The sequence below is a fragment of the Thamnophis sirtalis genome, unplaced genomic scaffold (assembly GCF_051295495.1).
Source record: "Thamnophis sirtalis isolate CommonGarterSnake01/CBP01778 unplaced genomic scaffold, rThaSir2_p1.2 scaffold_2, whole genome shotgun sequence".
Taxonomy (NCBI): domain Eukaryota; kingdom Metazoa; phylum Chordata; class Lepidosauria; order Squamata; family Natricidae; genus Thamnophis; species Thamnophis sirtalis.
This window is the reverse complement of record NW_028261382.1, coordinates 70,374,458-70,401,201: the sequence shown is the minus strand read 5'-3', so window position 1 is coordinate 70,401,201 and position 26,744 is coordinate 70,374,458. Positions and strand designations below refer to the sequence as shown.

The 26,744-nt window shown below is 52.7% G+C and overlaps 4 protein-coding genes across 6 annotated transcripts; 1 reads left to right on the top strand and 3 right to left on the bottom strand.

The window, feature by feature from the left end:
- Positions 1–37: 37 nt before the first annotated feature.
- NUDT18 (nudix hydrolase 18) lies at positions 38–1,717 on the bottom strand. Its single transcript, XM_087705991.1, has 3 exons — positions 1,553–1,717; positions 1,258–1,471; positions 38–868 (listed from the first exon to the last, which is right to left on the bottom strand). Exons 1-3 carry the CDS (start codon positions 1,697–1,699, stop codon positions 258–260), a joined length of 972 nt encoding a protein of 323 aa, XP_087562117.1. The 5' UTR covers positions 1,700–1,717; the 3' UTR covers positions 38–257.
- A 400-nt stretch (positions 1,718–2,117) lies between these two features.
- LOC106542628 (receptor expression-enhancing protein 4) lies at positions 2,118–8,213 on the bottom strand. Of its 2 annotated transcripts, none has more exons than XM_087705990.1 (8): positions 8,032–8,213; positions 7,714–7,782; positions 7,517–7,593; positions 6,229–6,349; positions 5,644–5,745; positions 5,086–5,218; positions 4,051–4,232; positions 2,118–2,598 (listed from the first exon to the last, which is right to left on the bottom strand). In XM_087705990.1, exons 1-8 carry the CDS (start codon positions 8,092–8,094, stop codon positions 2,539–2,541), a joined length of 807 nt encoding a protein of 268 aa, XP_087562116.1. In that variant the 5' UTR covers positions 8,095–8,213; the 3' UTR covers positions 2,118–2,538. The 2 variants fall into 2 exon arrangements, with proteins under 2 accessions (XP_087562116.1, XP_087562115.1); XM_087705989.1 differs by having other exon boundaries at positions 7,710–7,782; positions 8,032–8,115.
- Positions 8,214–10,389: 2,176 nt separating this feature from the next.
- SFTPB (surfactant protein B) lies at positions 10,390–18,296 on the top strand. 2 transcript variants are annotated; one of them, XM_014058411.2, is made up of 11 exons: positions 10,390–10,698; positions 12,579–12,706; positions 13,672–13,743; positions 14,114–14,239; positions 14,535–14,684; positions 15,040–15,129; positions 15,314–15,497; positions 16,063–16,214; positions 17,168–17,248; positions 17,816–17,920; positions 18,158–18,296. In XM_014058411.2, the coding sequence occupies exons 1-11, from the start codon at positions 10,635–10,637 to the stop codon at positions 18,191–18,193; spliced, it is 1,188 nt and encodes a 395-aa protein (XP_013913886.1). In that variant the 5' UTR covers positions 10,390–10,634; the 3' UTR covers positions 18,194–18,296. The 2 variants fall into 2 exon arrangements, with proteins under 2 accessions (XP_013913886.1, XP_013913885.1); XM_014058410.2 differs by having other exon boundaries at positions 10,396–10,698; positions 12,579–12,733.
- A 687-nt stretch (positions 18,297–18,983) lies between these two features.
- On the bottom strand, positions 18,984–26,687 carry USP39 (ubiquitin specific peptidase 39). The gene is made up of 13 exons (XM_014058409.2): positions 26,489–26,687; positions 26,146–26,215; positions 25,010–25,104; positions 24,483–24,619; positions 24,004–24,156; positions 23,050–23,275; positions 22,613–22,690; positions 21,737–21,804; positions 21,279–21,467; positions 20,515–20,657; positions 19,887–20,022; positions 19,679–19,765; positions 18,984–19,588 (listed from the first exon to the last, which is right to left on the bottom strand). Exons 1-13 carry the CDS (start codon positions 26,655–26,657, stop codon positions 19,538–19,540), a joined length of 1,602 nt encoding a protein of 533 aa, XP_013913884.1. The 5' UTR covers positions 26,658–26,687; the 3' UTR covers positions 18,984–19,537.
- Positions 26,688–26,744: the final 57 nt, after the last annotated feature.

Genomic DNA, 26,744 nt, shown 5'->3' with positions numbered 1-26,744 from the left:
CGTTCCAGCCATCCTCCTGCAAGAAACACACAAGAGCCACCAGGAAATAGATGCGTTTATTAACTGCCCATCCGTGGCTCTTGAGGGTCCGAAGGCTGCTGGGACTGCCTTGCTTTCAGCAGGGAGGGGTGAGGGGTTGTAGAGTGGCATCATGGTTAGGAAATGAGGCATCCCCCAGCCACGTCTGGTGACCACTCAGGGCATTTCTATCCCAGCTGAAACTTGGGGTAAGCTCTGATTTCTGGCACTGAGAGACCCTAACTGTAAATGGGGAGGAAGGAAGCAGAATGGAGCCTTCGGAGCACCTCGCCCTTCAGAGCCGAGTCCTCCACTGCCCACCAGTTTAAAGCCGGTTCCTGCAATGCGGGCGGTGCCAGGTCCTGCTGCTGGGAGCTTTCGCTGCTACCGACTGTGGCCACCACGTTGAAGCAGATGCCATCACTTTGCCCGGGATCCTTGCCGAGGTGCTGCAGGCTGAGCAGGCCCTGGAGGTGGACGGCCATCCCAGGTGGGGCCAAGCACCTCTGGAGCAGCTGCGGAAGGGCGGCCACCAGCCTCTTGCCTGGCTTGGAGGCGGAGGGGCAGTTTACTGCCAGGGGGAGGTGGGGGACCCCTGTGGTGTCCAGGAGCACCCAGAGGGAGTTGTTGGCATCCACAAAGGTCAGCAGGAACCGCTGGCAGATGGAGGCGCAGGGCAGCTCCACAGGCAGAACAGGAGGGTGGCGGGGGCTCGTGCGGTACTGCAGTGCCAGGTCCATGAGGGGCAGGATGTCCCGCGAGCGGAGTGGCAGAGTGGGCGTCTCCCGGTCCCACCACAGCGCCTGCAGGGACTCCGCATCCGCCTGCTCCAGGCTCTTCAGGGCCCCGCCTGGAGGGAGGGAGGGAGAAGACAGCTAGGAAGGCAGTTGGGTGCAGAGGCTTCCAAGGTCCGGCCAGGAAACCAAGGGAGACGCTGGGCAGGGCAGGGAATGACGGGGCAAAGCCCAAATGGGGCTGTGGCCTTGGAGGGCAGCAAGAGCCGCAGCGGGAGGAAGTTGCCCAGGGGAAACTCCCCAAAGGAAGGAAGTCCTGGAGCCTTGGGATGGGGGGATGAACTGGGGGGGGGGAGTCTGAGGCCCTGGAGGGGGAGGGGTTCCAGTACTTCCACCTGGCTAATCGGAGGGGAAGGGGCTCGTCCCTCCGCTCCAGCCTCCGCCCCCCCCTCGGAGCGAGCCCCCTGCCCTCCCACCTCCTCCCCGTGCCGGGGGTGGGGCGCACCGGTGGGCCTGGCGAGGAAGACGAAGCGGATCCAGCTGGGTCCCCGCTCCTCCACGGCCAGCAGCGTCAGCGGATGGCACTGCAGCCCGGACTCCTCCTGCACCTCCCGCCGCACCGCCTCCAGCGCCGTCTCGCGGGGCTCCATGCGGCCGGCCGGCAGGTACCAGCTCCCGTAGCACTCCGCCTTGGCCTCCTGCACCACCAGCACCTGGCCCTGCGGGGGGGGGAGAAGGGGTCGTCAACGGGCCGCCCGGGGGCGCAGAGGGTGGGCAGACGGAGGGGGCCCTCCGCGGACCTTCTCGTTGAGCAGCACCGCCAGCACCACGTAGCAGACGTTGCCCCGCAGCCGCGCCGGCTCGGAGGCGCCCGGGTCACAGCCGCCCGCGGAGGACACCGGCCAGCCCTGCCCGCCGAGCAGCGCCTCCAGCTCCTCCGCAGCCATGCTGCCCGCGCCCCGAGGCCGTTACCGCGCCTGCGCAGCGCCCCCCCTCCTCCCAAGAGAGGATTTGATTTGACAGGCAGGAATCGGATTCCCCCCCCCCCCCGGAGGAAAAGTGGAGAGATAGATCGAGTGACACTTGCAATGAAGGAAAGGAAGACACGGAATCCTTTTTCACTTGAGACTCAACAAAGGCTGCCTAAGACAGACAGAAGTTAGAAGAAAAGGACCAACGGCAGATTCCTTACAATGGATAAGCTATTATCACCATCGTCATTATTATATTATAGAACTAAGATCAGTGTAATGAATATTGCTGTAAACACTTTATTTCCTAAAATTATCTGCACCCAGACAACACAGTTTAACTAAAACTGGAATGTTTATGTTATAAAATAAAATAAAAAGGCAGGAGGCAGGGCAGGAGGAAAAAACACCTTTATTGGAAGACTAAAAGAGGGGCAGCAGGGGCAGCCCCAAAGGAAGAGGAGCGGCCGTTGTAGGGCAGGGACAGAGAGGGGCTCCAGCCAAAGAAGCCGTGACTGCAAAGGTCCTGGGCCAACGGTTAAGGCAGCAGTCGGGCACCCTGTCCATCCTTAGGCTGGGCAAGCCCTTCCAACAGGCAGCCCTCCCCCGCCCCCCAGGGGAGGAGAGGCACTGGGAGTGGCAGGTCCAGGGCTCCCTAGGCAGCCACAAGGGGTGCAATATGTTCTTCCTCATCTCTCACTCAACCTGTTGGGGTGCTCGGGCACTGGGGAAAGAGCAGCTGGCGAGTCCCCGAAACCTCAACCCAGCGGTGTGACATATCTGGGAGCCTTGCCAACTATGCGCCTAGGGGGAGCCTAGCGGTCTTGGTCCAGCATCTGCTTCCGGGAACGACTTCGGACCCCTCGGGAAGAACTCTGCAGAAAGGAAAAAGCTAGCAGTTAGAGAGGAAGCGGCCAGGTCTCCCCCCCCCCTTCCTGGCTGGAGCAGGTCACTCGGCTTGTCATCAATGTTCCCTCTAATTTTTTTTCAGTGTGAGCAGAAAAGTATAGTGTTTGAGCGGCACATTTTCATCCCTGAGCACTTGAATTTTTTTCACAGATGTTCCACCGAGGAGTATGAAGGAGAGAATAAAGGTGAAAGAACGGGGAGACCGTGATTTTTTTAATGCACTCTTCAAAGCAGTGGTGATGACCTTTAAACAGATAAAGCAATAGCTATGGGAGTAGACCAAATCCAAAGGTCATTATGGGCCAGTGTTTTTATCTGAGCCAGCCACAGTGACATACATGGATATACAACCACTCGCATTCTCCGGAATTTGTCAGTATGTTTTTTTTAGTATCTTCTTTCCTTGATGAAGAATTCTGAAGAACTCGAAAGCTTGAACGTAGCTGTGGTGGAATTTTGTTTCCTCCTGAGAGATGGGGAGTGGCGTACGGTAACCCACCCATCCCTGCATGATTAAAAAATATTTGAAAAACAAAAACCCAAGTGTGTTGTGGCACCTTGAAAAATAATGGATTGATGATCATTCCACCATCATCAGGAGCACCACGTTACCCCTGCCCCCTCCTCCTCCACCATGCTTTTGAGGAGCCATCGGGGCTTTTTTTCCTGCTCCCGCCCTTCCGCTGCCTTCCTACTGGCTTCCGTAGCCTCAAGGCTCCTCAAAGCCGCAACGTCGGGCAGCAAATCCGGCGGTGCTGTTAGAGGAGGAGGCAGCAGCAGTTAGTCCGGTGGTGGCGGGGGCTTTGGGGCTTCACAATTACCATCAGTCGCCCCGTGCTCATCAAAACAAGTCCAGGGCTAGTTGGCCAGCGCCTGCAAAGGACCTCCTCCCCAGCTTCCGGAGCCTGTGGCAGTAGAAATCACTGCGCGGGAGTTGAAAAGTCCTGCCCGGTGTTTTCTTGCCATGTGCGCGGCCGCACAGCCGCGTACCTTAGAGGGAACAGTGCTTGTCATGCCTGCAAGCCATCTTTTCTTTTTGGACTCCAGACATGCCACACTTTCTACTGTGCGAAAAGGGGGTTATATGGAGTTGGGTGATATGTAGCCATAACAACATTCTTCTTAGAAAGCCAAGGTCATCCTTTGTCTCTGCACCTGGCCAGAACTGGATGGGTGGAATCTGTCCTGTCAGCCAAAGATTGCACCATGTGATGGGCTTGTGGGCAGGATCTTGAACTTTCAACTGGGTGGAAAAACCTGGAAGTTTTCAGATTCGGGTTTTCGCAGATGTGCCAACATGGCTCTCTTCATAAATTGCAACTTTGAGGAACTTCTTGCCTTGGAGTGTTATTTGTTTGAGGATGCTATTTATAACCCTGACAGGGTTTTCACTGGGGTCCCCACCAGAGCCTCCTTACCTCTTTAGCTGGCAGCTTCTTCTTCCCCTGCCGAAGGCTTTGGCTCCTGGCTAAGAGCTTAGGGAGAGCGGGGTCCTTGCGGCAGCCTCTGGAGGGGGCAGACAGCTCAGAGTCTGACCAGAAGTCCTCCTCCTCCTCCTCATTGCTATCCGAGCCCAGCTGCCGCACTGCTGGCCTATGCCCTGGACAAATGCAGACCGAAGGAAGGCTCAGAAAGCAGCAACCTGTCATCCTCCAGACGCCTGTCCAGAGCAAAGCATTGCATGGCCCTTAGAGGCCACCAATCTGGCTTGACCAAGTGATTTGTTTTATACCCCCACGTTTATTATTTTTTGTAAATAATTCAAGGGGGGGGTAACATGCCTAATGCTTATCCCCCACCCAACCACCCTGTGAGGTAAAGTGTGACTTGCCCAGTGTTTTTCATGGCTAAGCCGGGACTAGAACTCAGATTCCTAGTTCCAAGCTTGGTGTCTTAACCACTAGACCCGTGATGGTGAACCTGCAGGTGGCGTAACCATATTTGCTAGCATGCCAGCCGTCTGCTCCAGTGTTCATGTGTGCACCTGCCAGCTGATTTTTCACCCTTCCGGAGGAGGCTGTTTTTTCCCTCCCCAGGCTTCAGGAAAGCCTCCATAGCCTGGGGAGGGGCCATGCGCATATGCACGTGTGTGTGTGTGTGTCACGGGTGCATGCACAGGTGGGAAGGGTGGATTGAATTGGTGTGGAAACACATGCACACAATTTTGGCACGCCGTCACTGCATTGCACCAAACTCGCTTCCATAGGATGGGTTCACCCAAAAGGGATTGTTGCCTCACAGTAAAACTGATGGCACAACCTCTGATACCTGAACAAACACCCACAGGACAGTTTAATCTGGCCTAGAGAAGAAGAGAGCTGCATGCAATGGAATTTCATTTTAAGGTATGCAATTAGTGTGCATTCAAAGGGACAGTCAAGTTATCAGGACTTGGAGAATTCTGAAAAGACTGGCTGCTTTTGTACCTTGCTCCACAAAGAAGGTTTCCTTACCAATTGGTTGCCGACACAGTTCCTGTTCCTCCAGGTAGAGGGGGTCAGAATAATGCACCATGGCTGTCTCTGGCATGGCCCGCAAATCCTGCATGCTGAAGCTGCGTAAGCGACCTGCCAGAGCTCCCTGGCCCTAACGGGGAGGACAAGAGGGGGAAAGGGATTTACTTGGGAATCAAGGAAGGGATTGCTTCCAGAGTGGGAAATCACAGCATTTCAGAGGAGGAAGATCCATCGGTCAAGCACAGAGTTCCTAATACTTAACCCAAAGGACCCATACAAGAAGCCTGCATGAGCTGGAGAGGAAAGGTAGTGGCGAAGGCGAGGTAGCAAATTAGTTACCCACGTAGTACAAGCTGAGAACAGAGCACAAAGTCATGGGGGGAAGCAGCCCAATGCCGCCTAGTTACCAAAGAGATTTGGGGGTGAGAAACCTGCTCCCACAGGAAGGAAGATACCAATGGCAGCACCTCCCTTCCTCAAGGCCCAAGCTTGCCTCCAGACCAGTGCCGCCAAGAGATCAGAGCAAAGGAAAGATCAGGTTACTTTTGCAGCCACCTGGATAGCTGCTGTGGCTGCCACATTGATGCTCTTCTTCCCAAAGCTCACAAGGCTCTCGTAGCCACGTTCTTTGGCTTGGCAGATGAAATGGTCGATCTCCTGCAGGAATTCACAGACAATCGATAGGATCAGAGGAAGGCCACCCAAGACACCGTTCCCTCCAGGTTTCCCCCAGGCATCTCTTGCCACAGGATAAGGAAGTGCTCCTGTCATTCACCTGCCAGGAAAGGGGGTGGGGGCTGACACCCAAAAAGCCACTTATCTTTCTCTCCCTCCCGTTTCTTGCCATGTGTAACAAGGAGACAGCTGTTTCTGTGCCAACGGTGTGATCACTAGAGATCCCGATCTGCTGCTGCCTGGTCCTGGTTTCCCCAAAGGCCACTTCCCACACTGACTCCCAGATCTGCCTTGGTGAAAGGCAGGCAGCCCGTTCTAAGTTGGCATAACTGCATGCAGGCTCAGCGCCCACAGCCCTTTAAAGGTGCAGTCAGAAATGCCTGTTTTTTTCATGGGGAGGAAGAGGAAGAACAGGGCAATGGGCACCTGCCGACAACAATGTCCTGACCACAGGAAGACGCTTACCTTTTCTTTGCTGGACAGTGTGGGATGCACAAATTTGCGGTACAGCAGGCTGGCCCCCTTTGTGTAAGGAGAGAGGAGCCATATCACAAAGGCCATTTTGATCTCATAGTAGAAGGGAAACCTGCAACCAAAAAGACACCCATGGAGCCAGCAGTACCCAGCAAGTTGCTTCAGCTGACTTCAGCAATGGCTGTCCGGCCAAGGGGGCTGTTTTCAGAGTGAAAGCGGGTAAGGAGGAGGCCTTTCCTGAAAACCCAGAGATGATCAGGGAAGGAAACCAATCCCAGCTCTCCTTTGCTAACCCAGGGAGCAGCTTTGCTGTCTGCCAACAGTCATTTGAGTAACTGTAGACAGTTCTCTGCTTGCAACCATTTGTTCAATGACCAGTTTACGTCAGCATTGAATGAATTGTGGTTACAACCAGCCTTAGGAGTTCTGGTCACCCCAGCAATCTCCCCCACCCCTTTCCCCGTGATTGTCACTTGGCAACTGGTTCACACTTGTGACTGATTGCAGCACCCACAATGTGACCGCCTTTAGCCCAGCTAGCAATAAATCTGTTCTGACCCTGGTCCAATCAAGTGATCTCTCCCAAACAAGAAAAGCCAGAGCAAGATAATAAACCACAACCTCCCTCTGATGGGCTTGCTCTGAAGGCCCTGCCCCAACCGCCTCTTCCTAGCATATAGGGAGGCACATATTATACATGCTCAGAACCAGTTGAGATGGTTTCAGCTCTGCCCAGCAAATCCACTGGCTGCATTACATCACATTAAGCAACGATATGTTGGCTCAGGATTTAAGAGGGTGGTAACCAAATTAACTGGCTTGTTTAAACTAAGCTGACCTTCCCCCCCCCCCCCTCTCAGCCTCATTTACTTGAAAAGGTCACTTCAGATATAAATTGGAAAACCTTGAAAGGGGAACCCAAACATAATGACTTTTTTTGAAGGATATACTTAGAACTGTCACAATTCCTGTGAAAGAAAACCTGGCAGACACAGCAGGTGCAGCTAACTGGTTCTGTCAGGCAAAACAGGAAGAACAGAAGCTCCCAACCCCTTGGAGCCACAGGTGGGGAAAGGAGGGGGGAGCCACAGGAGGGGGGGGGGAAGAGAAGGCGGTGGTAGGCAAAGCCCCCACTCCCCCCCCCCAAATGCAGGGGGTCCATGGACAAGGAGGGGGGGTCACTTGGGGGGGGCTTTAAGCAAAGCTCCTTTGCCTTGCAGAATTCAAACTGCAGCACAGCAGGGGTGTGTGTGATGGGGGGGGGGCAGCAGCGACCCACCAGGAGATGAAGGTGTCTGTGATGGTCTCAGTGGCCATGAAGAGAGCAAAGACGATCCAGTACATCATCCAGCGCACCTGCGGGGGAGCCACGGGAAGAGAGGCGGTGAGTCGGAGCTGCTGCCGGGCAAGAGGGGGGGAAAGCCCCCCGAGGAAGAGGGGTGCCCAGACCCCCCGAGGCCCCCCAGACTCACGTACTCCCGGACGTCCTTGTTCCTGACGGCCTTGTAGGAGGCGTAGGCCGGGTAGAGCGTCCCCAGCAGGAGCCTGTAACGGAAGGAGGGCGTCAGGCAGGCCGGCCAGCCTCGGTAGGCGCCCGCCAGCAGAGCCAGCCAAGTCCGCCGCCCCGAGCGCAGCGCCGCCGCCTTCAGGGAGCCCAGCAGCGCCATGGACGCCCGGGAGGGAGGGAGCCGCGGAGGACGGCCGGTCCTCCCGGGGTCCGCCGCTCCTGCCCCGACCCGTCCGGTGCCCGACTCGCCAGCCAATGCCGCCCGCCTGCCCCGGCCCGGGACTCACTGCACGGCGCGGCTGAGCGCCCAGACCACCATCGCCGCTCCAACCGCCCGCGCGCGCTGCCATTGGCCGCCTTTAACCCCGCCCCCGCCGCGGGCGTCCAATCGGGGGCGTGGCCGCTGTCCGGGCCGGTTTCTCTCGTTCGGATCTGGTCGGCGGTTGGATGGGCGGAGCTTCTCCCGCGGCTGCCACGCCCCCTCCTCTTTCCCGTCACGTGACCGACTCAGACGTGATCTGCGCTTCCGGCTCCCACTTGGAGGAGTCTCGCGGGAGCGCCGAGCAGCATCGATGGCGGTGGGGGGAGGGGTCGACATTTCTGGGGCGGCTGCAGCTCCTCCTCCGCTGCGAAGGTCAAGGGCGGCGAGGGTGGATGCGCGCCCCCCTGTCGTTTCTGAGGGGGGTCCAGATAATAAACTCCTCCGCACCCACCCCAAAAGGGAAGGGGAGGGGGGCTGCAAGGGGAGGGTCCCGGAGGGAGGGGGGTCCGAGGCCTCCTCCAATGCGCCCCCCTACAGCCCCCCCCTGCACTGAAGGTTGAGGGACTGGACCCTCCGGGAGCTTTCGCCAGCGGGGGGGTAGGGGCTCGGAGGAAATAAAGGGGGGGAGGGCTGAGGGTCCCCCTGCAAAGGCTCCGAGTCTCCCGGCGTCTCTGAAGGAGCCGTTCCGTCCATGGATCCCGGGAGTCACGAGCTGCCAGCCACTGAATCCATCGGGCGTCGCAGGCATTCCTCTGCAGGATCCCGGAGACGCTTCTTCAGCAATTCCCTTCCAAACCCTTAGAAGGCCACGAATCGGTCTTTAAACTCAGCCGATGGCCAGTTGCATCTAACTCAGCAACTTTTAGGAGGCCAAGGAGCTGAGTGCTGCCCTGAGCTGCTCCTGCCTGCCAGCCATTCGCTTAGCCACGCAGGTGATGCCGGCTCTGAACAGGTGGGAGCCTGGCTGCGGTGGCCCCACTCACACGGTCTCCACTCGGGGCCCTCCCTCCCACTTTCCCACCAGCGGCATCAATGGGGACCTGCAGGAAAAGGTCACCAGTCACTCTGGTAAATCTTCCTGCACTCCGGCCCCATGGAGCCCCCTCCCATCCTTTGACCTCTCTGCACTTCAGCATAGCCGGTTCTGGGCCAGCCCTGCCTCGGCCTCCCCCAACTCAGCCTGCAGCTGCATCGGAGCTCCCAAGACCTCCCTGATTCCTGGTGGCAACCCAACTCCCTCCCCCCCACTCCTTAGCTGGGACAACTTCCCCTTTACCAACCCACAAGTCGTGGGGTTATGAGAGCCCCTTAGGCTGCAGGGAGTGTCACAGGTAAGCGAAGCAGTCACTTAAGGGCAATCTAGGTCCCAACTGCCGCCATAGCCCAAAGGCCACCTGTGTTACTGTTCAGTTAAACACAATTACACAGATGTAACCAAGTGTTTAAAAACTAAGCCTTTGGGTCACAATTCCCCCCCCCCATTTTCTCTCATATTGTGTGCATCTGGAGTATCCCTATGCATAAAGTCTGTGCTTTTCTTTTTCCTTCACGTGACCTGCTTAATTCCCTGTATTTCCCAAACGAAAAATCTGGAAGGTAAAGAAGAGAGTTAGGTGTAAGAGGAGGAGAAAGGCCTCTCTTCCTCTAGTGCCTCCACTTCTCTCAAGGAGGACCCTCTCCTTGCTCCCCGCCCACAGACGGATAAAGGGGCCTATTCAGAAGGTGTTTGCTCAGTTGCATAAGCCCATTTCAAGGGGGCTTCACTTAAGAGGGGGCTTAGCCCATTTCAAGAGTGGCCTCACTGCTTAATGAAGAGGGAGGCCAGGCCCCACACGCCCACCTAACTGAAAAGCAATCAGTCCTGCCACAAAAAGCTGTCTTAAGGGGAGGGGGACAGATTCTCCTCAGCCCCCAGTGGGATCTTGGCACTCTCGCCCACAAAATGGAGTTCCAGCCACTCCACCTCTTGGCCAGGAGGTGCCTTCGGAGCCCCTCACTGCCTTAGCAAAGCTGCAGGGTTTGGGGAAATTATCTTTTCTGCATTTTAGTGAATACAGTATTAAAATTGCATTTAACAACATGGCATTAATAAATAATATTGATTACATGTAAATAGAGTAATGGTGGCAATTTTCAATCAATGTTTTCAGTTCTGCAGGAAGGCCAAGAGGGGGGTCTCCTTCCGAGGGGTCCCAGCTGAGCCGTGGCACCTGCACTAAGAGGCCGGTTCTGTGTGTGACCTGCCAGGAGGCTTCAACACGTGGCAGAGACAAGGGCGACGCGCTCCAGGACATGCCTGGGCTCAGCTGTGGGAGAGTCAGCTCAGCACCTGCCAGCTCTCCTCATCCCTGAAGATGTTGGGGCAAACATGCTGTGTTTCAGGCAAGCCATTGCTGAAAGGGAGCACCAGGTGACGGCACATCTGAAGCGCCCGTCCCAAGTTGCAAACGCCACGTCCTCTGAAGACGCCTCATCTGGAGGACCTGGAAACCACCTTCCCGGGAGAGTCGCACAGGGCTGAGAATGAGTTGGGAGGTGCCGAGGAGGGGATGCACCTCCATCAGCCTCTCCATTGGCTGCTTCTGCTCACTCAGAATAGAATAAAAAGGGCCCCATCCCAGCCCTGGGATGCATGTCAGACAACTCACCATGTGGTCCCTGATCCTGCTCAGCCTGCTCTCTGGAGGCCTGGGTAAGCAAGGGGGGCAGGGAGGCATTGAGTGAAAGAAGGCCCCTGGCTTGCCACCATTCGGGCAGGCTGCTTAGTAAGAGACCCCAAAATGGAGGAAAAGGCTCTTGGCCCTTAGTTAAAAGCTGCTGCCTGGATGACATTTGGGCCGTCCCTCCCTCTCCACCCAACCTCTTTACCAGGAAGGGGGGGCTGTTGGGGAGGAGAAAATAGGAGGAGGAAGGGGGATTGGGTATCCGCCGCGTCTTGATTTACTTATAAAGCAGTAAAGATGGAGAGGTGGTGGGGCGAGTGACATTTGTTTTATATTGCCCCCAACATTTTCTGATCCAACCCCTCAGAAGACTTAATTCAGGAATGCTAAGAGGTGATTTTCTGATTTCTGAACCCAGATGGGGGAAGGGCAAAGCCCCCCCCCCCCAGAGCCCATCACAGTTTGGCCCATTTTTGGTCAAAGATCAGCTGGGGATGCTTCCTGCCTCTTCTCTACATCCAGCACCAGGTTTTGCCTTTACAATTTTACCCAGCCGCCATCAGGTTTTGTTGGTCAATAGAATTCATCCTTGATTCCGTCTCTCTCAGTGTCTTCATCATGGGTGTTTATATTTGCAAAGAAAAACAAAACAGATGGCAAACTCCTCCTTTTTACACGAGTGACAAAATGCTCTACTTGTAAAATGCGCTTGGTCTATTTCAGTTACACTCCTGGGGTAAGATTGTTAGGCTTTTTATTTCAGACTAGCTAAAGGCTCAATGGCCTTATAAAATAGATTTATTTGACAATGTATTTGCTCAGTGACCATTTGAAGTCACAGCATATTCTTTGACTAGCCTCCCTGAACTTGTTCCGCACTTTTTGGGCCTGCCAGGAACTCTCAGGTTCTCCCCCCCCTGTGCAGCACCTCTACACCTCTTACCTGGGACCACCTTCACTTCCCATTTAATGCCTCCCCCTCCCCTTCTGAAGTTCCAATGGCTGCTGGGATTGCTATTGCCAACCAACGTTGCACTTCATGGCTATAATGCTTAGCAATGGAAAGTCTGTTGCTAACTGCAGTCATAAGTTGAGGAATACCTGCGCTATTATTTTGGCAAGCAGAATAATGTCAGCAAATACCATAAGATTATACGACCTGAGACTTCTCAGGCAACAACAACTGAATGAAAAACTGGTGACCTTCTATCGCTGCATCAGAGAGAGTATTTTAACTTACTGCACCTGTGTCTGCTTTGCCAGTTGCACAGGGACAGATGGGACAGTGCTCCAGAGGGTCAAGGTCATTGCTCAAAGGGTCATTGGTTGTCCTCTCCCCTCTTTGGAAGAGCTTCATAGCTCCTGCTGCCTTAAGAAAATTCAACATCCTTAAAAATCCATCTCATCCTAGGCACCCTTTTTTGAACTATTACCATCTGGAAGATGGTACAGGACAATAAAAACAAGGGCAAATAGGGTGAAAAACAGCTTCTACCCCAGGGCAATAACTATATTGAATTCTACTGTATAGTGCAATACTAATGCCATATTGTGTTTTCAATTCAATTGTATAGAATGTGAAGGATGTGTGTTTGTGTTTTATTTTTATAGTTATAGTGTACATTGAAGATGGCATTTAATTCCGTTGTACAAGGTGCAGTGACAATAAAGTAAACTTAAGTCATTAGTGGGAGATGACTCAAGGTTCAACATCTTAGTGTCCCATGAAATGAATTGTTAAGATGTTGAGCCAATCAACATCTTAACCTATTTTAGAGAATTTTTATGGAGATAATATATATTCACCCTGAACAGAAGGTCAGACTAAAATAGTTTTTAATGCATTCTGTTTCTTCTATCCTCACTGCGTACAATCAGTAACAAGTTGACCTTCTCCTTCCCTTCCCAGTCCTAACCAGCAAGATCCAGAATGAATGTGCCAAGGGAGCAGCGTACTGGTGCAGCAACTTAATGACTGCTATCAAGTGTGATGCTTTGGATTACTGTGTCCAGACTGGGTGGAATCAAGCCAGCGATGTGAGTGTCTGGAACAGAATCAGCAATGTAGGTATTGTGACATTGTTGTTAGCCATAAAGGTCAGCAGATCCATTAGCCCAGTGGGCCTTGCCCAAAGAACACCCCAGCCAGAGATGTAGATTAATAATACCTTTGTTATGTAAACAAGTAAGGGGGGGCACCTAACCCAAAAGAGGAAAAAGGACTCTTAGAAAGATGGAGAATCACTTTATATTCAGTTCAAACCCATTGGGTTTGTAATGAGTTCTTTCATTGGCTGACATCATTTGACGCATCGGTGAACAGTCAATAGTGTTAGTAGGTAGCATGCTATGACATTTCATAGCATCCCTTAATATTCTTAATATCATCTTGTTAAGCCTCATCCTCATATTCAGGAGGTGCGTTTCCCACATTAATGTTGCAAATTTCTAAAGTTTAAGTCTATGTACAATAATAAAGGAGAATCCTTGTTCTCGGCAACTTGAACCAGTTCTTATCAGACTCTACATTCCTTGTGGAGAGCTTGTCTGTTATTTGAAAGACATCCTAATCTACTGGTAACATGAATCAAATAAATTTCTACTTACTGAAAACATTAATCAAAGAATCTCTCCTGCCTTCTGCTGTTGCCATCAGTATATAGGCATGGCCATGAAAGATGCCAGGCATTTCTGCCCAGAGGTGGGGGGGGGGAGCACGAGAGACATTCTGATGGGACCCTCCCTAGTTTCCCAGAGACTAAAAAGAGAAGAGAAATAGTCTTGAAAGATTCTGTGAATGGAATCTTACCATAACTAGAACTCTATGGTTGGTGTTTCTTAACTGGACTACTTCAAAGGGCTAACGGTGTCCACTGGTCTCCTTGGCTGCCAGGGCTCAGAAGTCAACATCTTGAAGCCCAGGGAAGAGGAGACCCTTCGGGACGGGGGAACAAAGGCCTTGGGGAAGAGGTTCTCAGAGGGGAAATCCCTTTTTCTTCCAGGAGGACATGTGTGCAGATTGCAAACAACTTGTCTCCATTCTGGTGCGCATGGCCAAGGAATCGGCCTTTAAGGTGACAAAGCAATCCATTAATGTACCAGCGAGAACGCTATTGGAGCACCTGCTAATCTTCTTATGCTTTTCCAAACTCAGCTGCGCAGTTGATTTTTTCTTCTTGTCTCCAGAAGTTATGGGTGCTGAACAGCCATTTGTCTAGAATGGTCTAGTGTTTCCTGCTTGAGCAGGAGGACTAGAAGACTTCCTTCCAACTCTATTGTTGTTCTGCGATTCTTCTATTGCCTCAAATGTTTTTCTGACTTTGAAGCTGTGGACAGAGCCAACTGGTCTCAGCGGCTTCCAGCTGAAGTGGGGGGGGGGGGAAATATGACCCTTGGTCCAACCCTTCTTGCTCAATCCTCTTCACATAATTCATCTCTCAACAGAAAGCCTTCCAGAAGTATTTGGAGCAGGAATGTACCAATTTGCCACTTCAGACACTTATCCCTCAGTGCCAGGCCCTGGTAAAGGACTACTATGCCCGTTTAATTGCCAGCCTGGAAAAACAACTTGTAAGTAGTTACTCCTTGTGAACAAGCAGATGCCTTGATCCCAAGCTCTTCTTCCAATCTCAGAGTCTCTGGGTTGGGGAGGATGGAGGGCTTATCTCAAGATACGCATGGATGAGGTTGGGAGTTCCCAGAATGGCCAGGCAGCATCCAACAGCCCCTTTAGCTCTCCTGAGAAGGCTTTCTGTGTAAGACTCTTGTACCACACCACCTTGGAGATCATGCAAGAGATCTTCCCACTCAGGGTCCAGCTGCCTCTGCTGGCCACTCTATAGGCTGTGCCCTTTCTCCCCATTAGGGTCCCAGCATCATATGCACCCAGCTGGGGGCCTGTCCAGCTGACCTTCCAGGAAGCCAGGATGGCTTCATGCAGCTGCTCAGAGGGCTGGAGCAGCTCCTTCCACAGCTGCAAGGCCAGAGACCCATTCTGCCCACTGGCCACACTCAGGTAAATTGGGTTTCCAAGTGCCCACAGCCCCATACCAAGGGCTTGTGGGACTCCTCCTTTCTCAGCAGGGGAGAGAAGGGGAGGCTTGGAAAAATGGGAAGACCAGGTGCTCTTCTACATAAGCCTCTTCATTCTTCCAAACTTCAAGCTTTCTCTTTTAAGCCCTTTACAAAGGCCGAGAGGGAGGGGAGTGAAGAAAGAGCAGGAGGGGAGGATCCCAGTTCCACTATGGGGTCCATGTGGGGAGAAACTGGGGAGGGAGGGTTTTTGCTGCTGCTGTTTCTGGAAGACACCTGGGCAGCTGTCAAGATCAGGCTCTGCGTGGCGTGAGAGTGACCAGCTCTTCTTTTGCTAGGAGTCCCCGCAGGAGCTTCTGCCCATTCCCCTGCCTCTCTGCTGGTTGTGCAAGACGTTTATTGGCAAGGCTGAGTCGGTCATCCCCAAGGTAGGGCATCATCGGGCTGCCATGCCAGCAGCTGTGCCCTTGAGCGATCGGCCACACCCACCTGGCCACTGTGAGGGGTCCCATTGTGCTGCAGGCGGCTGGGAAAGCCTTCCTGGAAAGGGACTAATGGAAGCCAGCGTTGGGCGAGTTGACCTCCCTGCTGACATATCCGCTCTTTCCCCAGGCCACTATTGGCAAAGCCATGTCCAAACTCTGCTACATTCTGCCAGGGGTTGTGGCTGGCATGTGCCAGTGTCTGATGGAGAAATACACGGTGATCATCGTGGACACAATTGTGAGCAAGCTGGGCCCACGCCTGATCTGTGGGATGATGCTGATGTGTGCCTCGGAGGAAAACTGCAGTCCAGGTACAAAGGAGCTCAGTAGGCTGCCCCTTTCTCTCTCTTCCCAGGCCAGGGAATGACTAACCAGACAACCCAGCAAGCAATGGGCCTGCGGGGAGTGGAATAAGCCAAGCCCAGCGCAGAGGAGGCTGTGGCCAAACAGGGGCGGGAGCAGAGTGGGGCAGACGCTGGGCCTCCAGCAAGGCAAGGCTGTTCAAAAGGGAGATATCTGCCAATACCTGAATGGCATGAAAAAGGTTTGCTGACCTCCAGGAGAGCCAGTCCTCCATATCCAGATGAAAACATGCTTGGAGGCCATGACTCCATCACCCAGATATTCTTTGGGATCCATTCCCATGAAATCTGTTTTTGGAAGACAGCAGCTTCTCTCAGCATTTCCAAAAAGAAACAGCACTTGCCTTCCATGCCTGGGGGAAAACTCTCATGTGGGGGAGAGGTTTGGGAAAAAGGGACTTACTGCTGCAGTTGATGCCCCTCCAGGGAAGCAGAGACTGGAAAGGGCTTCCTTGGGGGCACACCCCCTCCCTCCCCCCATCTAATCCCAGCATCACTTTGTGCTTCTCCGCAGAGCCCCCTTTGCCAGCCACAGCTGAGGGATGCCAGATGTGCCTCATGATCAGCGGCCAAGTGAAGGCATCTATGGGGGCAAATGGCACCCGGAAGGCAGTGGAGGCAGCCTTGTCCACAGCCTGTAGCCCTTCCTTTCCTTCCTGGCCTCAGGTGAGGCTGCCCCCTGAAGCTTAGCATGCCATCTTTCCCGGGAGTGCAGGATGAACCTTTCTTTTGAAAGTGTGACACAGGCAGACAGGATGGGACACTGAATAGCACATGGGGCTTAGCTCATGCCAAGGTAATGTGTCCCCAAAGCACTAATATTCTGGGGCCAGTCTAGCTCTGCCTAAAAACCATTAAAGACTCTCCGTCTTTCATGAAAGCTGCATCTCTTTCAAAGAATATTTTCAGAACCCCCCCCCCCCCCGCTCTCCCTGGGCTCCATTTCCTTTGGCCGAGGGCTAGCAAAAGAAACGCAAAGCAAAAGGAGAAACGTTTTGCCCTTTGCATTTGAGCATCCAGGAAGGGACAGGAAAGGAGAAAGGAAGAGGAAAGACAAAGAAAAAGAAGGGAAGATGGAAAGAGAGCAGAGAGGAAAAAGAAAGGAGGGAAGAGGGAAGGAAAAGGAAAAAAGCAGGCGAAGTCCTGCCTTAGCACTTGGCCACCAGCAGACGGCCAGGCTCCTCTGGTGAAGGCTTTGGCCCTCTCCCTGACCTCACCTTCCTCCACTGAGGTAATGGATCCCCCCAGCCCCACCTGGGCCTCCACAGGTGCCCCCGACACGAGTGATGTCAAGCTGGCCACACTCAACCCCTCCCCCAGCTCTTGAGATCAAACACAACCCTGATGTGGCCCCCAATGAAATGGAGTTTGACACCCCTGAACTGGACCCTCTGTGGCCATTTCAGAACTTTCTTTCACAGCCCTCAACACCTCCAGCCATGGCAGCTTCCAGGGCTTCGGAAAAGTTCTTAAACATTCAGGGAGATCATCCAGATCATCCGGAGAGGTTCCCCCCCCCCTTTCACCTGCGCTCCCTCTGTTCAGGCGGTGGGTTGGGGGATGTGAGGCCAATGGCCCAGAAGACGCATTTCCCTCTCCACCTGACTCTTCTTTTGCAGTGCCACCACTTCCTCTACCAGCACCAGCAGAAGCTCTCCGCACTGTTAATGAAGCCCTGGGACTCACAGATTACCTGCCAGGTAGGAAGGGGGGGCATTCTAACTAATCCTAAGAGGCAAAGCAGTTGGAGCCAACACACAGGCCATGTGCCCTGGGAAGACACCTGGACAGGTGTTTATAATCCAAGCCGTATATTCTGGGCTGGGGGAGCAAAGATAGAGAAAAAAGGCGCAGATGCATAGGACCCCCATTTGGGAAGATCTCTTTGGGATTCAAGCCGAGCATGGAAAGGGATGAAGCCTCCTCTGTTCTGGTCCAAGGGGATCCCGAGAGCCCTGCTCTGATGGGGACCTCTTCTTCCCGGTTCCAAAAGGAGCAGGCACTGAGTGCGAGGGTGGCAGCTGCTGCTGCTCTCTTCTGCTTCTCCAGATTAAGGAATCAGAGCCGACCCATTGCAGAGAGCTGCTGCCTGCAAATGGTTCACTCCAAGGAGAAAGGGGGAGCGTGGGCAGAGAGCTTGAAGGCACCTGGGGAACAGAGACCGGCAAATACCAGACGGGGTGGCCAGTGAAGTCAAACTATTCCCCTCTTCCTCTTGTGATGGGGGAGGAAGAGGTGGGCCTCCATTTCCTCTTGTCCCTCCGCAGGAACTGGGTGCCTGCACAGCTGAGCAACTTTTGCAGAGTGCCACTTCTTGTGCCCAGGGACCCACTTACTGGTGCTCCAGCTTGAGTGCAGCCAAGCAGTGCAAGGTGAGGATTGGGCTTTCCCCTTTGGCCTCCCCCAAAGCCGGCCACTTTATGCAGCCAGCAGCTACCAGCTCACCTTCAGGGCTACTTCAGTCCCAGCAATTCCATGAGGACCCAGTTGGGAACCAGCCTGAGCCCAAAGGGACGGATTTCAAATGAATTCAGGTGCTAGAAGCCTCTTCTCAGAATGTTGGAGGGGCTCACAAGGATCTGATTTCTCTCTCCCCCATCCTCCTCTAGGCTACAAAGCACTGCCAGGATCATGTATGGTTGTAACCAAGCGAGGAGGCCAGCTGAAGGCAAGACAGCCCTGCTCCTCTCCCCTTGATTGCAGAGGCAGAAAAGAATCTCAACTATTAAAATTAACCTCCAGATCACACTGATGAAGCCTTGTCCTTGTGCAAGCTACGTGCCTATATGAGATGACATGAGAATTCTTGAGGCGGTTTTTTACCCTAATGACACACAACTGAGAATCCCACCAAGCTGCCATTAGAAATATAGAAATGTTTTGGGGAGGGAAGTGGAGGATCTGGCCATGCAGGGGCCTGGGATCAATCTGAGCCAAGCACCCCCTGACTCCTTAAAGGAGCCGCGCCCTTTTCTAGGGTTGCAGCTCAATTGCAACCCTAGAAAAGACAAGCTCTGTCTTCATACTTCAGGACTGTTGAGCCCTGGACACTCACGCAGACAAACAAGGAACTGAGGCTCCCTCGGTCAGAGGTTCAAGGAAAAGGGATTACGGAACCTTGGAACTAAGCAAGAACAGCAGAGCCCTCATTTATTAGTAATAAAAATACGAATTTCTCCCTCAGAGATGCGCCAATGTCAGGCTGGAACTGTGCCTCTGCTCATCTGCCACCCAGGAGAGAGCTTAAACGCCATTGATTTGATTTATAGCCCCCTCCTTCTCCCAAGGGCTGGTCAACGTTAGGATCCCCCCCCTCAAATGACCCCGTGCTCAGGCCTCCTCCAGTTACAGAGTCCTTCAGCTGATCATTCAGGAGAGGAAACATTAACACAATCCCCCTAAATTGTGCCCAGAGAATAACAAGCAACCCGTGGGGGTCTTCCAGTCGAAGTGTATTGTTTTCCAAGGGATCGTGTTTCACAATTGGAGCACACACACACCCCCAGGCCTCCTTCCCTGGTGAAGCAGCTCTTTAGACAGTTAACTACTCCATTATGTTACCTTCAAAGTATTTGTTCCCATTGAGTGCTTCTTCCCATCTAGCCAAAAGCAGCATCTAAACAATACTAACACAAGTCTAACACAAACCCTCTGTGGATGGGATGCCTTGTTTGAATCACACCTCCCTGGGGGCAGGAAGAGAAGAAGAGCAGGAAAACAGCAGGGTTGGGGGGGGGAAACCAGCATGCCTCTTTAATGCACAGAGAGGAGCCGAAGCGCCCATCCCCCTGCAAGACCTCCAAATGGAAGGTGAAACAGGGCTGTCCTGGTACCCAGATGAGCCGCTTGCTGGGGCTGCATCAGGACCAAAGTGCCAGCAAGGGCCTCTCCAGGTGCAGAAAGAAAATTCTGAACGGCCCAGGCAACCACCAGTCTTTGCAGCAATGTCCCAGCCTCTAACCAGGCCTGTTGCGCGCCAGGCTCCTCCTTCACGTTCCTTGTTGGTGGCTCGCTTCTTGGCTGTCTCTCCTTTTCCAGATCTATTGAAATGAAGTCAGCTCGTGTGAGGGAGGGAGCGGCCACTCTGAGCTCTGTGGCTTTGGGTGGGCAGCAGAAGGCCAAGCACTCACCTGGATGTAAGCCTCAGACAGCGTGATCATCTGGGGGAGAATATCCGTCACCTGCAGGTCCTGCAGCTCATACCACTTGCCTGTGCCCTGCAAGAGCCCCGTCCAGGTCAGAGGTTATGGCCCAAGACCAAGAGGGAGGCCCCAAGGGGAATCAGGGCCCAGGGCTGAAGGCTGGCAGGGGAACCCTTGGGGGGAGCAAAAAACTCACGTGATGCAACACGTGGATCCGGTAGGCCCCTTCCGTAGGCTTCCCATCATGCACGATGTTTGCAACGAGGTCATAGATGGTGTTCTTGTGCACGGCCTGCACTTCCTCCGAGAGGTATTCCCGCAGATCCACGTTCCTAAGCAGAGAAGTCGCCCTTAAGGCTCTGAGGGCGGATCTCTCACAGAGAAAGGATCTCCTACCCTTGTGGCCCTCCAGAGAAGGGGAAGGGGCTTCAGGGGCCAGAAGGCTTCGGACATGTCTCTGACTTCCACTAAGCCCTCCATCATCTTTGGTCTTTGTGATTTCTCACCGCTACAACAAAACGCAGGCCAAAAACGCAAGGGGGGGGGGGGAAGACCCGTTTCCCCTCTGAACTCCCTAGAGGCAGACTGGGGCCAATGTAGCCACACTCCCTGGCCTCCTTTCCCTACAAAGTCCCTAGAAAGAGCCTAGAGCCTCTGCTGGCGCTTATCCTGCCCCTTTCAACCATCTGATCGACCAGGAACGCCGACGCTTCCCCTGATGGGCTCAGAGTCTCCCACCCATCTGGCCTTCCCAATCCCAACCCTGGCCTCTGGCATTTGCCAAGGCAGCACAGATTCCCTGGAGAAGGGCCCTCCATACATACGTGATGGGGAAGTTGACAATGGTGGGATTCTTTTCCACAAAGAAGTTGTTCTTGGTGAACCTCTTGATGCAGAAAATCAGGTACGGAGGCAGCTTGGTGAGCTGGAAGCGCTTCAGGAAGTTCTCTTTGTAGGTCTTGTATTCCTGAAGGGCAAAAAGATTTTTTTTCACTTTCCCAGGGAAGCCAAGACATCTTTGCTTCAACACGACTGTTTTGCCCTAGTTTCTTTATACCCAGCAAGCATCGGGGCTCCATGCCAACAATAAGCAACAGCTCCAATCTCTCCAGCTCATGATCCTTTTCAACACAGCCCCTTATTGTCTTGTATCCCGGGGGATGCATGACCTCAGCTGGGGACAGGAGAGGGGCACAGGCCAGGGTGTCTTTAGGGCTGCCTTCACCAGTGTCCAGAAGCCCCTTCCGTCAATCCATCTACTGCCTAGGACAGGTCTTGATGGGAGCCACAGGCAGTGCCCAGGAGAGGGAGCAGCAAGAGGACCAGGCCCCCTGCTCATCTACTCTTTCCCTCCCAGGAGGAGAGATTCCTTGACCCAGCAAAGGGACTTCAGCCCTTTGGGGAAAGAATCCTGGCTCTCCCTGCTTGCATGGATGAGGCCCTTCCCTTCCCCTGCAATCAAGGAAACAGGTGGCATTCTCTCCACGGAAGGTTTGCGCTTATAGAACGAAGGCAGCCGAGACCGCTGGGGCTGGCGGCCAAAACGGGGGCTCGGTCGCAGTTGGGGCTTTAGGAGCCCAGGAATTACCTTTTCCATGATTCCATTAAACTTGGCCAATATATTGAAAAGTGGGACTTGTGGGATGATGAGCTGCTCCTTCTCATCCTTGTAGAGAGGGGCGGTGGGGAGATCCAGGGTCAGGTACATGAAAGTGGACTCCACCATTTTCTCTTGATACTCGTTATTCTGGAGCAGCTGCTCCTTTTCTTCTGCAGGCTGAAAGAGCAACGCCATGAGCCGAATAAGCCGGGCCGCCCCAGAGACCCCTGAAGCCATGGGGTGAGGTGCTGGACCGGCCAAAGGGCCTTTTAGTGGTCAAGTGCCCAGGTGTAGGAGTCAACGTCCAGCATGCCTATGAAGAACTGAGGTTCTCATTTAACTATCCTAGCAAAGATAAGCTTTCCTCTTGTTCACTTCAGCTGTTCTTCCCCTCTGCTCTCTTCTTTTTCGGGCAAAAAATGCAACTCAGCCCGCCTGCAACTCACCAGATCAGGGTGTGGTAATTTCTTGGTGAATATCCGCATGGAGCCTTGGAAGACATCGGTTACAATGGCTGCAGACCAGAGGGGAGAGAACAGAAGAGAATACAACTTTTTCAGCCCTCTATTTCATGTTTTTAATCAACAGATTTCCAACATTTTTTACATTGGCTAGAGATATTTTGTTTTAAGTGCAAAGGCATCTATTTGTAACTCAATGTGAACAAAGAGAGAAATAGATTCCGACTGCCAAAACCTCCCCAATGGCAGTTTTGCCCACTGGGTCCTAGCCGAGGCTCAGGCAGGGTCACTTAGAAAGAGGCAATTCTCACAGTAACCCCGTCCAGGGCATGAAAAGATTCGAAGGGCCAGAGGCTGACTTTTCAAATGACACTATAATTAACATAGGACCAATACAAAGGGAGAGATGAGTCCACGCGCAGAGAAAGTCTGCCTAGGGAGGTCAGCAGGAGGAAAAGGGAAGAACGACAGGAAAGCCTGTGGGGTCCTGAGGGATTTGGTGACATGGGGAGAAGCAGGATGGGCCGGCTGAGGCTTCTGGCCAGCAAGGGCTGCTAATGGACCATGTTCTGGTCCATCTGCCTCAAGAAGCATCAGCTGAGAGCTCTTCCCCCTCAGCCTTGGAGGGATAGCCAAGGCAGCACCCCTGCAATGCTCCAATGCACTAGGGAAGTCATGCGGTAGGATTCCTTGGTCATCCCTGCCTCTGGGGTAACTCTGAGAGGATCTCCTTATTTGGTTAAGAGGACCAGAATTACTTCAGGAGGGCTTTGAGGAGGGCTTCCTTCAAAACCCTGAAGCTTTACATAGTCTTACAAAAGGCGACATAACTTATCAGAGGCAGCAACACCTTTCACTTACTCTTCTTCTTCTTCTTGGTGCCCCCAAGAGCAGAGTGCAAGGCATTCAGGAACCAGGAGAGAAAGTCAACTCCATCCCCTGCCAAGGAGAGAAGGGCAAGGCCATGAAAGGAAGGGATCATCCGAGCATCCCCATAACCTCGCTCTGGGCCCCCTGACTAAAGCAGAATCTCCCCGCCCCCCAGATCAGGTTTAAAGCTTTACAAAAGGGGGTCATACGTGGAGGAACGCTGTTCCCCTCCCCCTTACTGAGGGCCTCAGTAGCCCTTTGCTGCCCTTCGTGCATCTAAATATCCAAATGGGGAATACTCCCAATTCAGATGCAAAGGGGTCATGTGCTCCCTATGACCAGGTGGCCGAATTGATAGTTCCACTGAGAAACCACCCCGGATGTTTCCAGGTATTCTTCTCAGCCTTTGAACTCCGGCAGCCTCTCACCCTGCTTGGTGATCTGGAAGTTCTTCTTACTGCACAGAACCACAGCCTGCAGCATCTCATGGGGAGAGACATGAGCCTTGAAGTTCCGGGGGTTCCACAGCTTCCTCATGAGCTCCCCGAACCTCTGGACCAGCAGGAACATGATATCCCCTGGAGGACGCTTGATGTCCTTGTAATTCTCTTCCTCCAGGAAGTAATTCCGCAGGGGTGGCACGTTTGACAAGGCCTACATGACACACACAAATACAAAGCAATCACGAAGTCACGAAGCCTGGGCCCTCAAGGGGGAGAGTTCCAAGCTTGGGGGGGAGGGAGAGAGATTGCTGACTTGATGGTGGCCCCCACCTCCACCCACCCCCAGCTCTGCTCTCCACCCGCCCACCTTTTGTAATCATAGTGAGGCATGTGTGTTGTGTTCCTCTACTATTGTTTATTTTATGGTTGTATTATTTCACTTTTGTTCTCTTTACACTTCTTTGGCTTTCCTTTTCATTCTCGTAAGCTGTCTAGAGTAGCCCCAGAGAGAGACGGGCAGCAAATAAATTTAACAAATAAATAAGTACAATCAGTGACAAAACACACGATGATGTTTTTAAGGAGAGACTGGACAGTCTGAAATGGCATTAGGTCTCCCGCTTGAGCTGGCGGTTGGACTACAAGACCTCCAAGGTGCCTTCCAACCTTTTATTTGGTTAAGCAAAGTGGTTTCTAAGCGAAACCACAACTGTGTTTATGATCTTCCTTCAGCTTTCCTTTGTTTGTCAGACCTGTCAAGGTCATAAATGTGAGGACTGGTCAAAAAGTTATTTTTCATCACCACCTTGTGAATGGTCACTAAACAAGGCAGTCCCTAAACAAGGCCTATCTGTATTGTATTGCATTGTGCTGAATTGTATTACACTGAGGAAGGGGGGTGGGGCTGCAGTGGCTTTTCCTTCAAAGACGGCACAGTACCTGGAGAACCGCATTGGCATAGTCGTTGGCTTTGATGTTATTCAATCCCACAATGCCCGGCAGGTACGTGGTGCCATCATAGGCACGGGAGAGTTTGGCCTGCCTGTCCAAATTGGTGATGTGCTGCTTGGCGAAGGTTGGCTTCAGTACATACTGGAAAACAGGAGAGAAGAAGCAAGGGAGGAGATGGCCTGCTGGAAGCCTTAGCCCAGGCCACACCGAGAGACTCATCAGCTCACCCCAGTTTGGCTCTCCTCAGAGAGCAAACAAGGCTTACAGTTTGCAATGTAGAAATGCAGCATTATAACCTTGGATATGAACTCTAGTTTTGGAGGGTGGTTAAGAACCTCCCCTCTAATGCACTTCTGCACAATAGATGGTGGGTGAATGTCTGAGTAGGGACATTTTAAATATTATGAGTTGAGCCGAGCTGGGCATTCCCACCTTTCCCCTCCACTCTTCACCAGAAAGCCACCTACAGTGATATCCTCAAGAGAAGAGTCAATGATCTCATAGTTGTCCGGTAGACAATAAAACTTCAAGGTGTGAAGGTTGAGGAACACATGATGACTGAACTGGACACTGTGAATGTAAGCATGGGACTTCAAGCCACGACCTGTGGAGAAAACAGGAGGCAGAGCAATCCCATGAGCAAGAACTGGCTACTATGTGCACCACAAGCAGGAAGGGAGGGAGGGAGTCATGTCTTGGAGTGGTGGTGGGGGAATCAATTGTTAGTGTCAAGGCTGCTGATAATCCCACAACATTTTGATCTGTCATCCCTTATGAAAAAGGATGGGAGAGGCTGCATTTCAAGTGCTGACCTCTCATTCATGACTATTATGTCAATGATCAGCTGTGATACCTGCTTGAGATTAAGCTCATCAAGATGAGACAAGAGACACCTACCCCAGGTATTATGCACCAAGTTTTTCTACTAGGCTGATCAAAAATGTGTGTTCCTAGGCCAACTATCAAAAAGGAGAAGGGACTGAAATAGGCTTACCCTGGAAATATTTCCCACACACCAAACAAGCATAGACGTTGATATGTGAGAGTGAGATCGAACACAGCTTCTCAAAGTCAAAATCCAGGACGCTCCTGCAGTGGCACAAGATGGGATTCTTAACAACACACAGCTCTCAACACCATACCAGTGAATTTAAGATATGCAAATAATGCATTACAGGGAAACTTTAGGACTTGATAAGTCGATGTAGAGGAACAAAATACCATCCCTATCACCACCTCATGGTGGCAGGTCCACTATTTTTAAATTAGGGATGACCTTTCCTGTCTCATCTTAGTATTTCATGTAGTAAAACATTTTTTTTCTGATAAAGACCTCGCAGGAAAGATTTAAAGCTGTGAGACGAGAACTAGAGATTTTCCTCCCAAGGACTTCTTTTCTTAAAATAAAAACTGAAAATAATATTAAGTAGTGGGTTCTATATATAATCCTGGTATTTTATAAACTTGTGTTACTCTCAAGGACTCTTGCCTACTTCAGATTCTTTCATTTGTTTCTGCACAAGAAAGGGACCTTTGTTCACAGGAAACATATTCTTAAGAAAGAGAAAAATTATTTCCATTTACACAAACATTTGATTCCCTGAAATCTGGGAAGGTGGAAATAAAACGCTCAGCCTCCGATGTCAACCCAGAAGCAGAGACGTTCCTGGATGAAGGCTGAGCCCCCTGAGTGGGTGTCCCACTCAGAGGGCTCAGAAGTTCTTAGGCTCCACTCTCTAGCAGAGAGAGCCCTTTCCCCAATTCTGGAGTGACAGGCCAGGGAGGAGGGAGAACCACAGGCAACTGTCTGCAGATATTGGGCGGACCAAAGAGGTTTCCCTCATTTTCTGGGAAATCTCTGCCCCAGACAAGGGACAGTCAGGCATGGGCTGGAGCATTCAGGGGAGGGGGGCACCTAGGGGTGTTTTTGTTGATCTTGCATCAGGGGCTTACAGGTCCTTCACGGGAACCGTTTGCCAGGGATCCTTTTGCCAAAGGAGGCTTCAAACAATACACCAACTGGCCGTCCTACAGTTTCCTGATGTGTTTGTTCAGTCTCTGCGTTGACACATTTTTTTGTAGTTATTCATTCACTGATCCCCCCAAATACAATTTTATTTTGACACTGACTTGTTGATGGTGTCCAAGTAGGGACAATGGCGGCTCCGGCGATCTTCTGGATCAAATCGACCATATTTGACTGAAAAGGGAAAACAGAATCGTTTAGTGTGAAGACGGAAAGAAACAGGCAAGATAGGAAGTGGCTGGGATCCAAGGTCCTTTTAGGGGAACGAATTGTTTATTTTCATTGACTAAATGTTTATGCCGCCATCTCCCTCACAGGACCAGCCTCTTCCTGGCAGGAAAGCACCTCCGGGGATCCCCTGCTTGCCACCAGGCCGGGACCGGCCCTCTTCAAAGGCCCCACCAGAGAGAGGGGAGGGGGGTGGAGGGGAGGGGTCCTGGGGGCCACCTGTGGGCTCCTCCGCGCCGTCCTCATCCTCTTCCTCCTCCGGCTCGACAGGCTCCTGCTTGATGGCGACCTCCTCGGCGGACTCCCGCTTCACCCGCGCCCAGCCCACCGTCGGGCAACCCAGCCACGGCTGGGGGCTGCGAGGCTCCCGCTTGACGCGCGCCGCCATCTCTGCGGGCGCCAAGACGACGCTCGGCGCGCCCTGATGGCGTCACCAGAGGAGCGCGCGCTTTGCTGGCCGCTTGGGGCGTTGTAG

What these genes read in the sequence shown, in the direction of transcription:
- NUDT18 (XM_087705991.1), bottom strand. Translation starts at nt 1,699, where the DNA reads ATGGCTGCGGAGGAGCTGGAGGCGCTGCTCGGCGGGCAGGGCTGGCCG. An exon ending in CGGTGCTGCTCAACGAGAAG is followed by an intron (nt 1,472 to 1,552) that starts GTCCGCGGAGGG and finishes CCCCCCCCGCAG; the next exon opens with GGCCAGGTGCTGGTGGTGCA. An exon ending in CTTCCTCGCCAGGCCCACCG is followed by an intron (nt 869 to 1,257) that starts GTGCGCCCCACC and finishes CCCTCCCTCCAG; the next exon opens with GCGGGGCCCTGAAGAGCCTG.
- LOC106542628 (XM_087705990.1), bottom strand. Translation starts at nt 8,094, where the DNA reads ATGGCAGCGCGCGCGGGCGGTTGGAGCGGCGATGGTGGTCTGGGCGCT. An exon ending in GCGCTCAGCCGCGCCGTGCA is followed by an intron (nt 7,783 to 8,031) that starts GTGAGTCCCGGG and finishes CTTCCGTTACAG; the next exon opens with GCTCCTGCTGGGGACGCTCT. An exon ending in CAGCCACAGCAGCTATCCAG is followed by an intron (nt 5,219 to 5,643) that starts GTGGCTGCAAAA and finishes CCTCCCCGTTAG; the next exon opens with GGCCAGGGAGCTCTGGCAGG.
- SFTPB (XM_014058410.2), top strand. Translation starts at nt 10,635, where the DNA reads ATGCATGTCAGACAACTCACCATGTGGTCCCTGATCCTGCTCAGCCTG. An exon ending in CCAAGGAATCGGCCTTTAAG is followed by an intron (nt 13,744 to 14,113) that starts GTGACAAAGCAA and finishes ATCTCTCAACAG; the next exon opens with AAAGCCTTCCAGAAGTATTT. An exon ending in CTGAGTCGGTCATCCCCAAG is followed by an intron (nt 15,130 to 15,313) that starts GTAGGGCATCAT and finishes CTCTTTCCCCAG; the next exon opens with GCCACTATTGGCAAAGCCAT.
- USP39 (XM_014058409.2), bottom strand. Translation starts at nt 26,657, where the DNA reads ATGGCGGCGCGCGTCAAGCGGGAGCCTCGCAGCCCCCAGCCGTGGCTG. An exon ending in TACTTGGACACCATCAACAA is followed by an intron (nt 25,105 to 26,145) that starts GTCAGTGTCAAA and finishes GTGCCACTGCAG; the next exon opens with GAGCGTCCTGGATTTTGACT. An exon ending in TGTCTGAGGCTTACATCCAG is followed by an intron (nt 19,589 to 19,678) that starts GTGAGTGCTTGG and finishes TCATTTCAATAG; the next exon opens with ATCTGGAAAAGGAGAGACAG.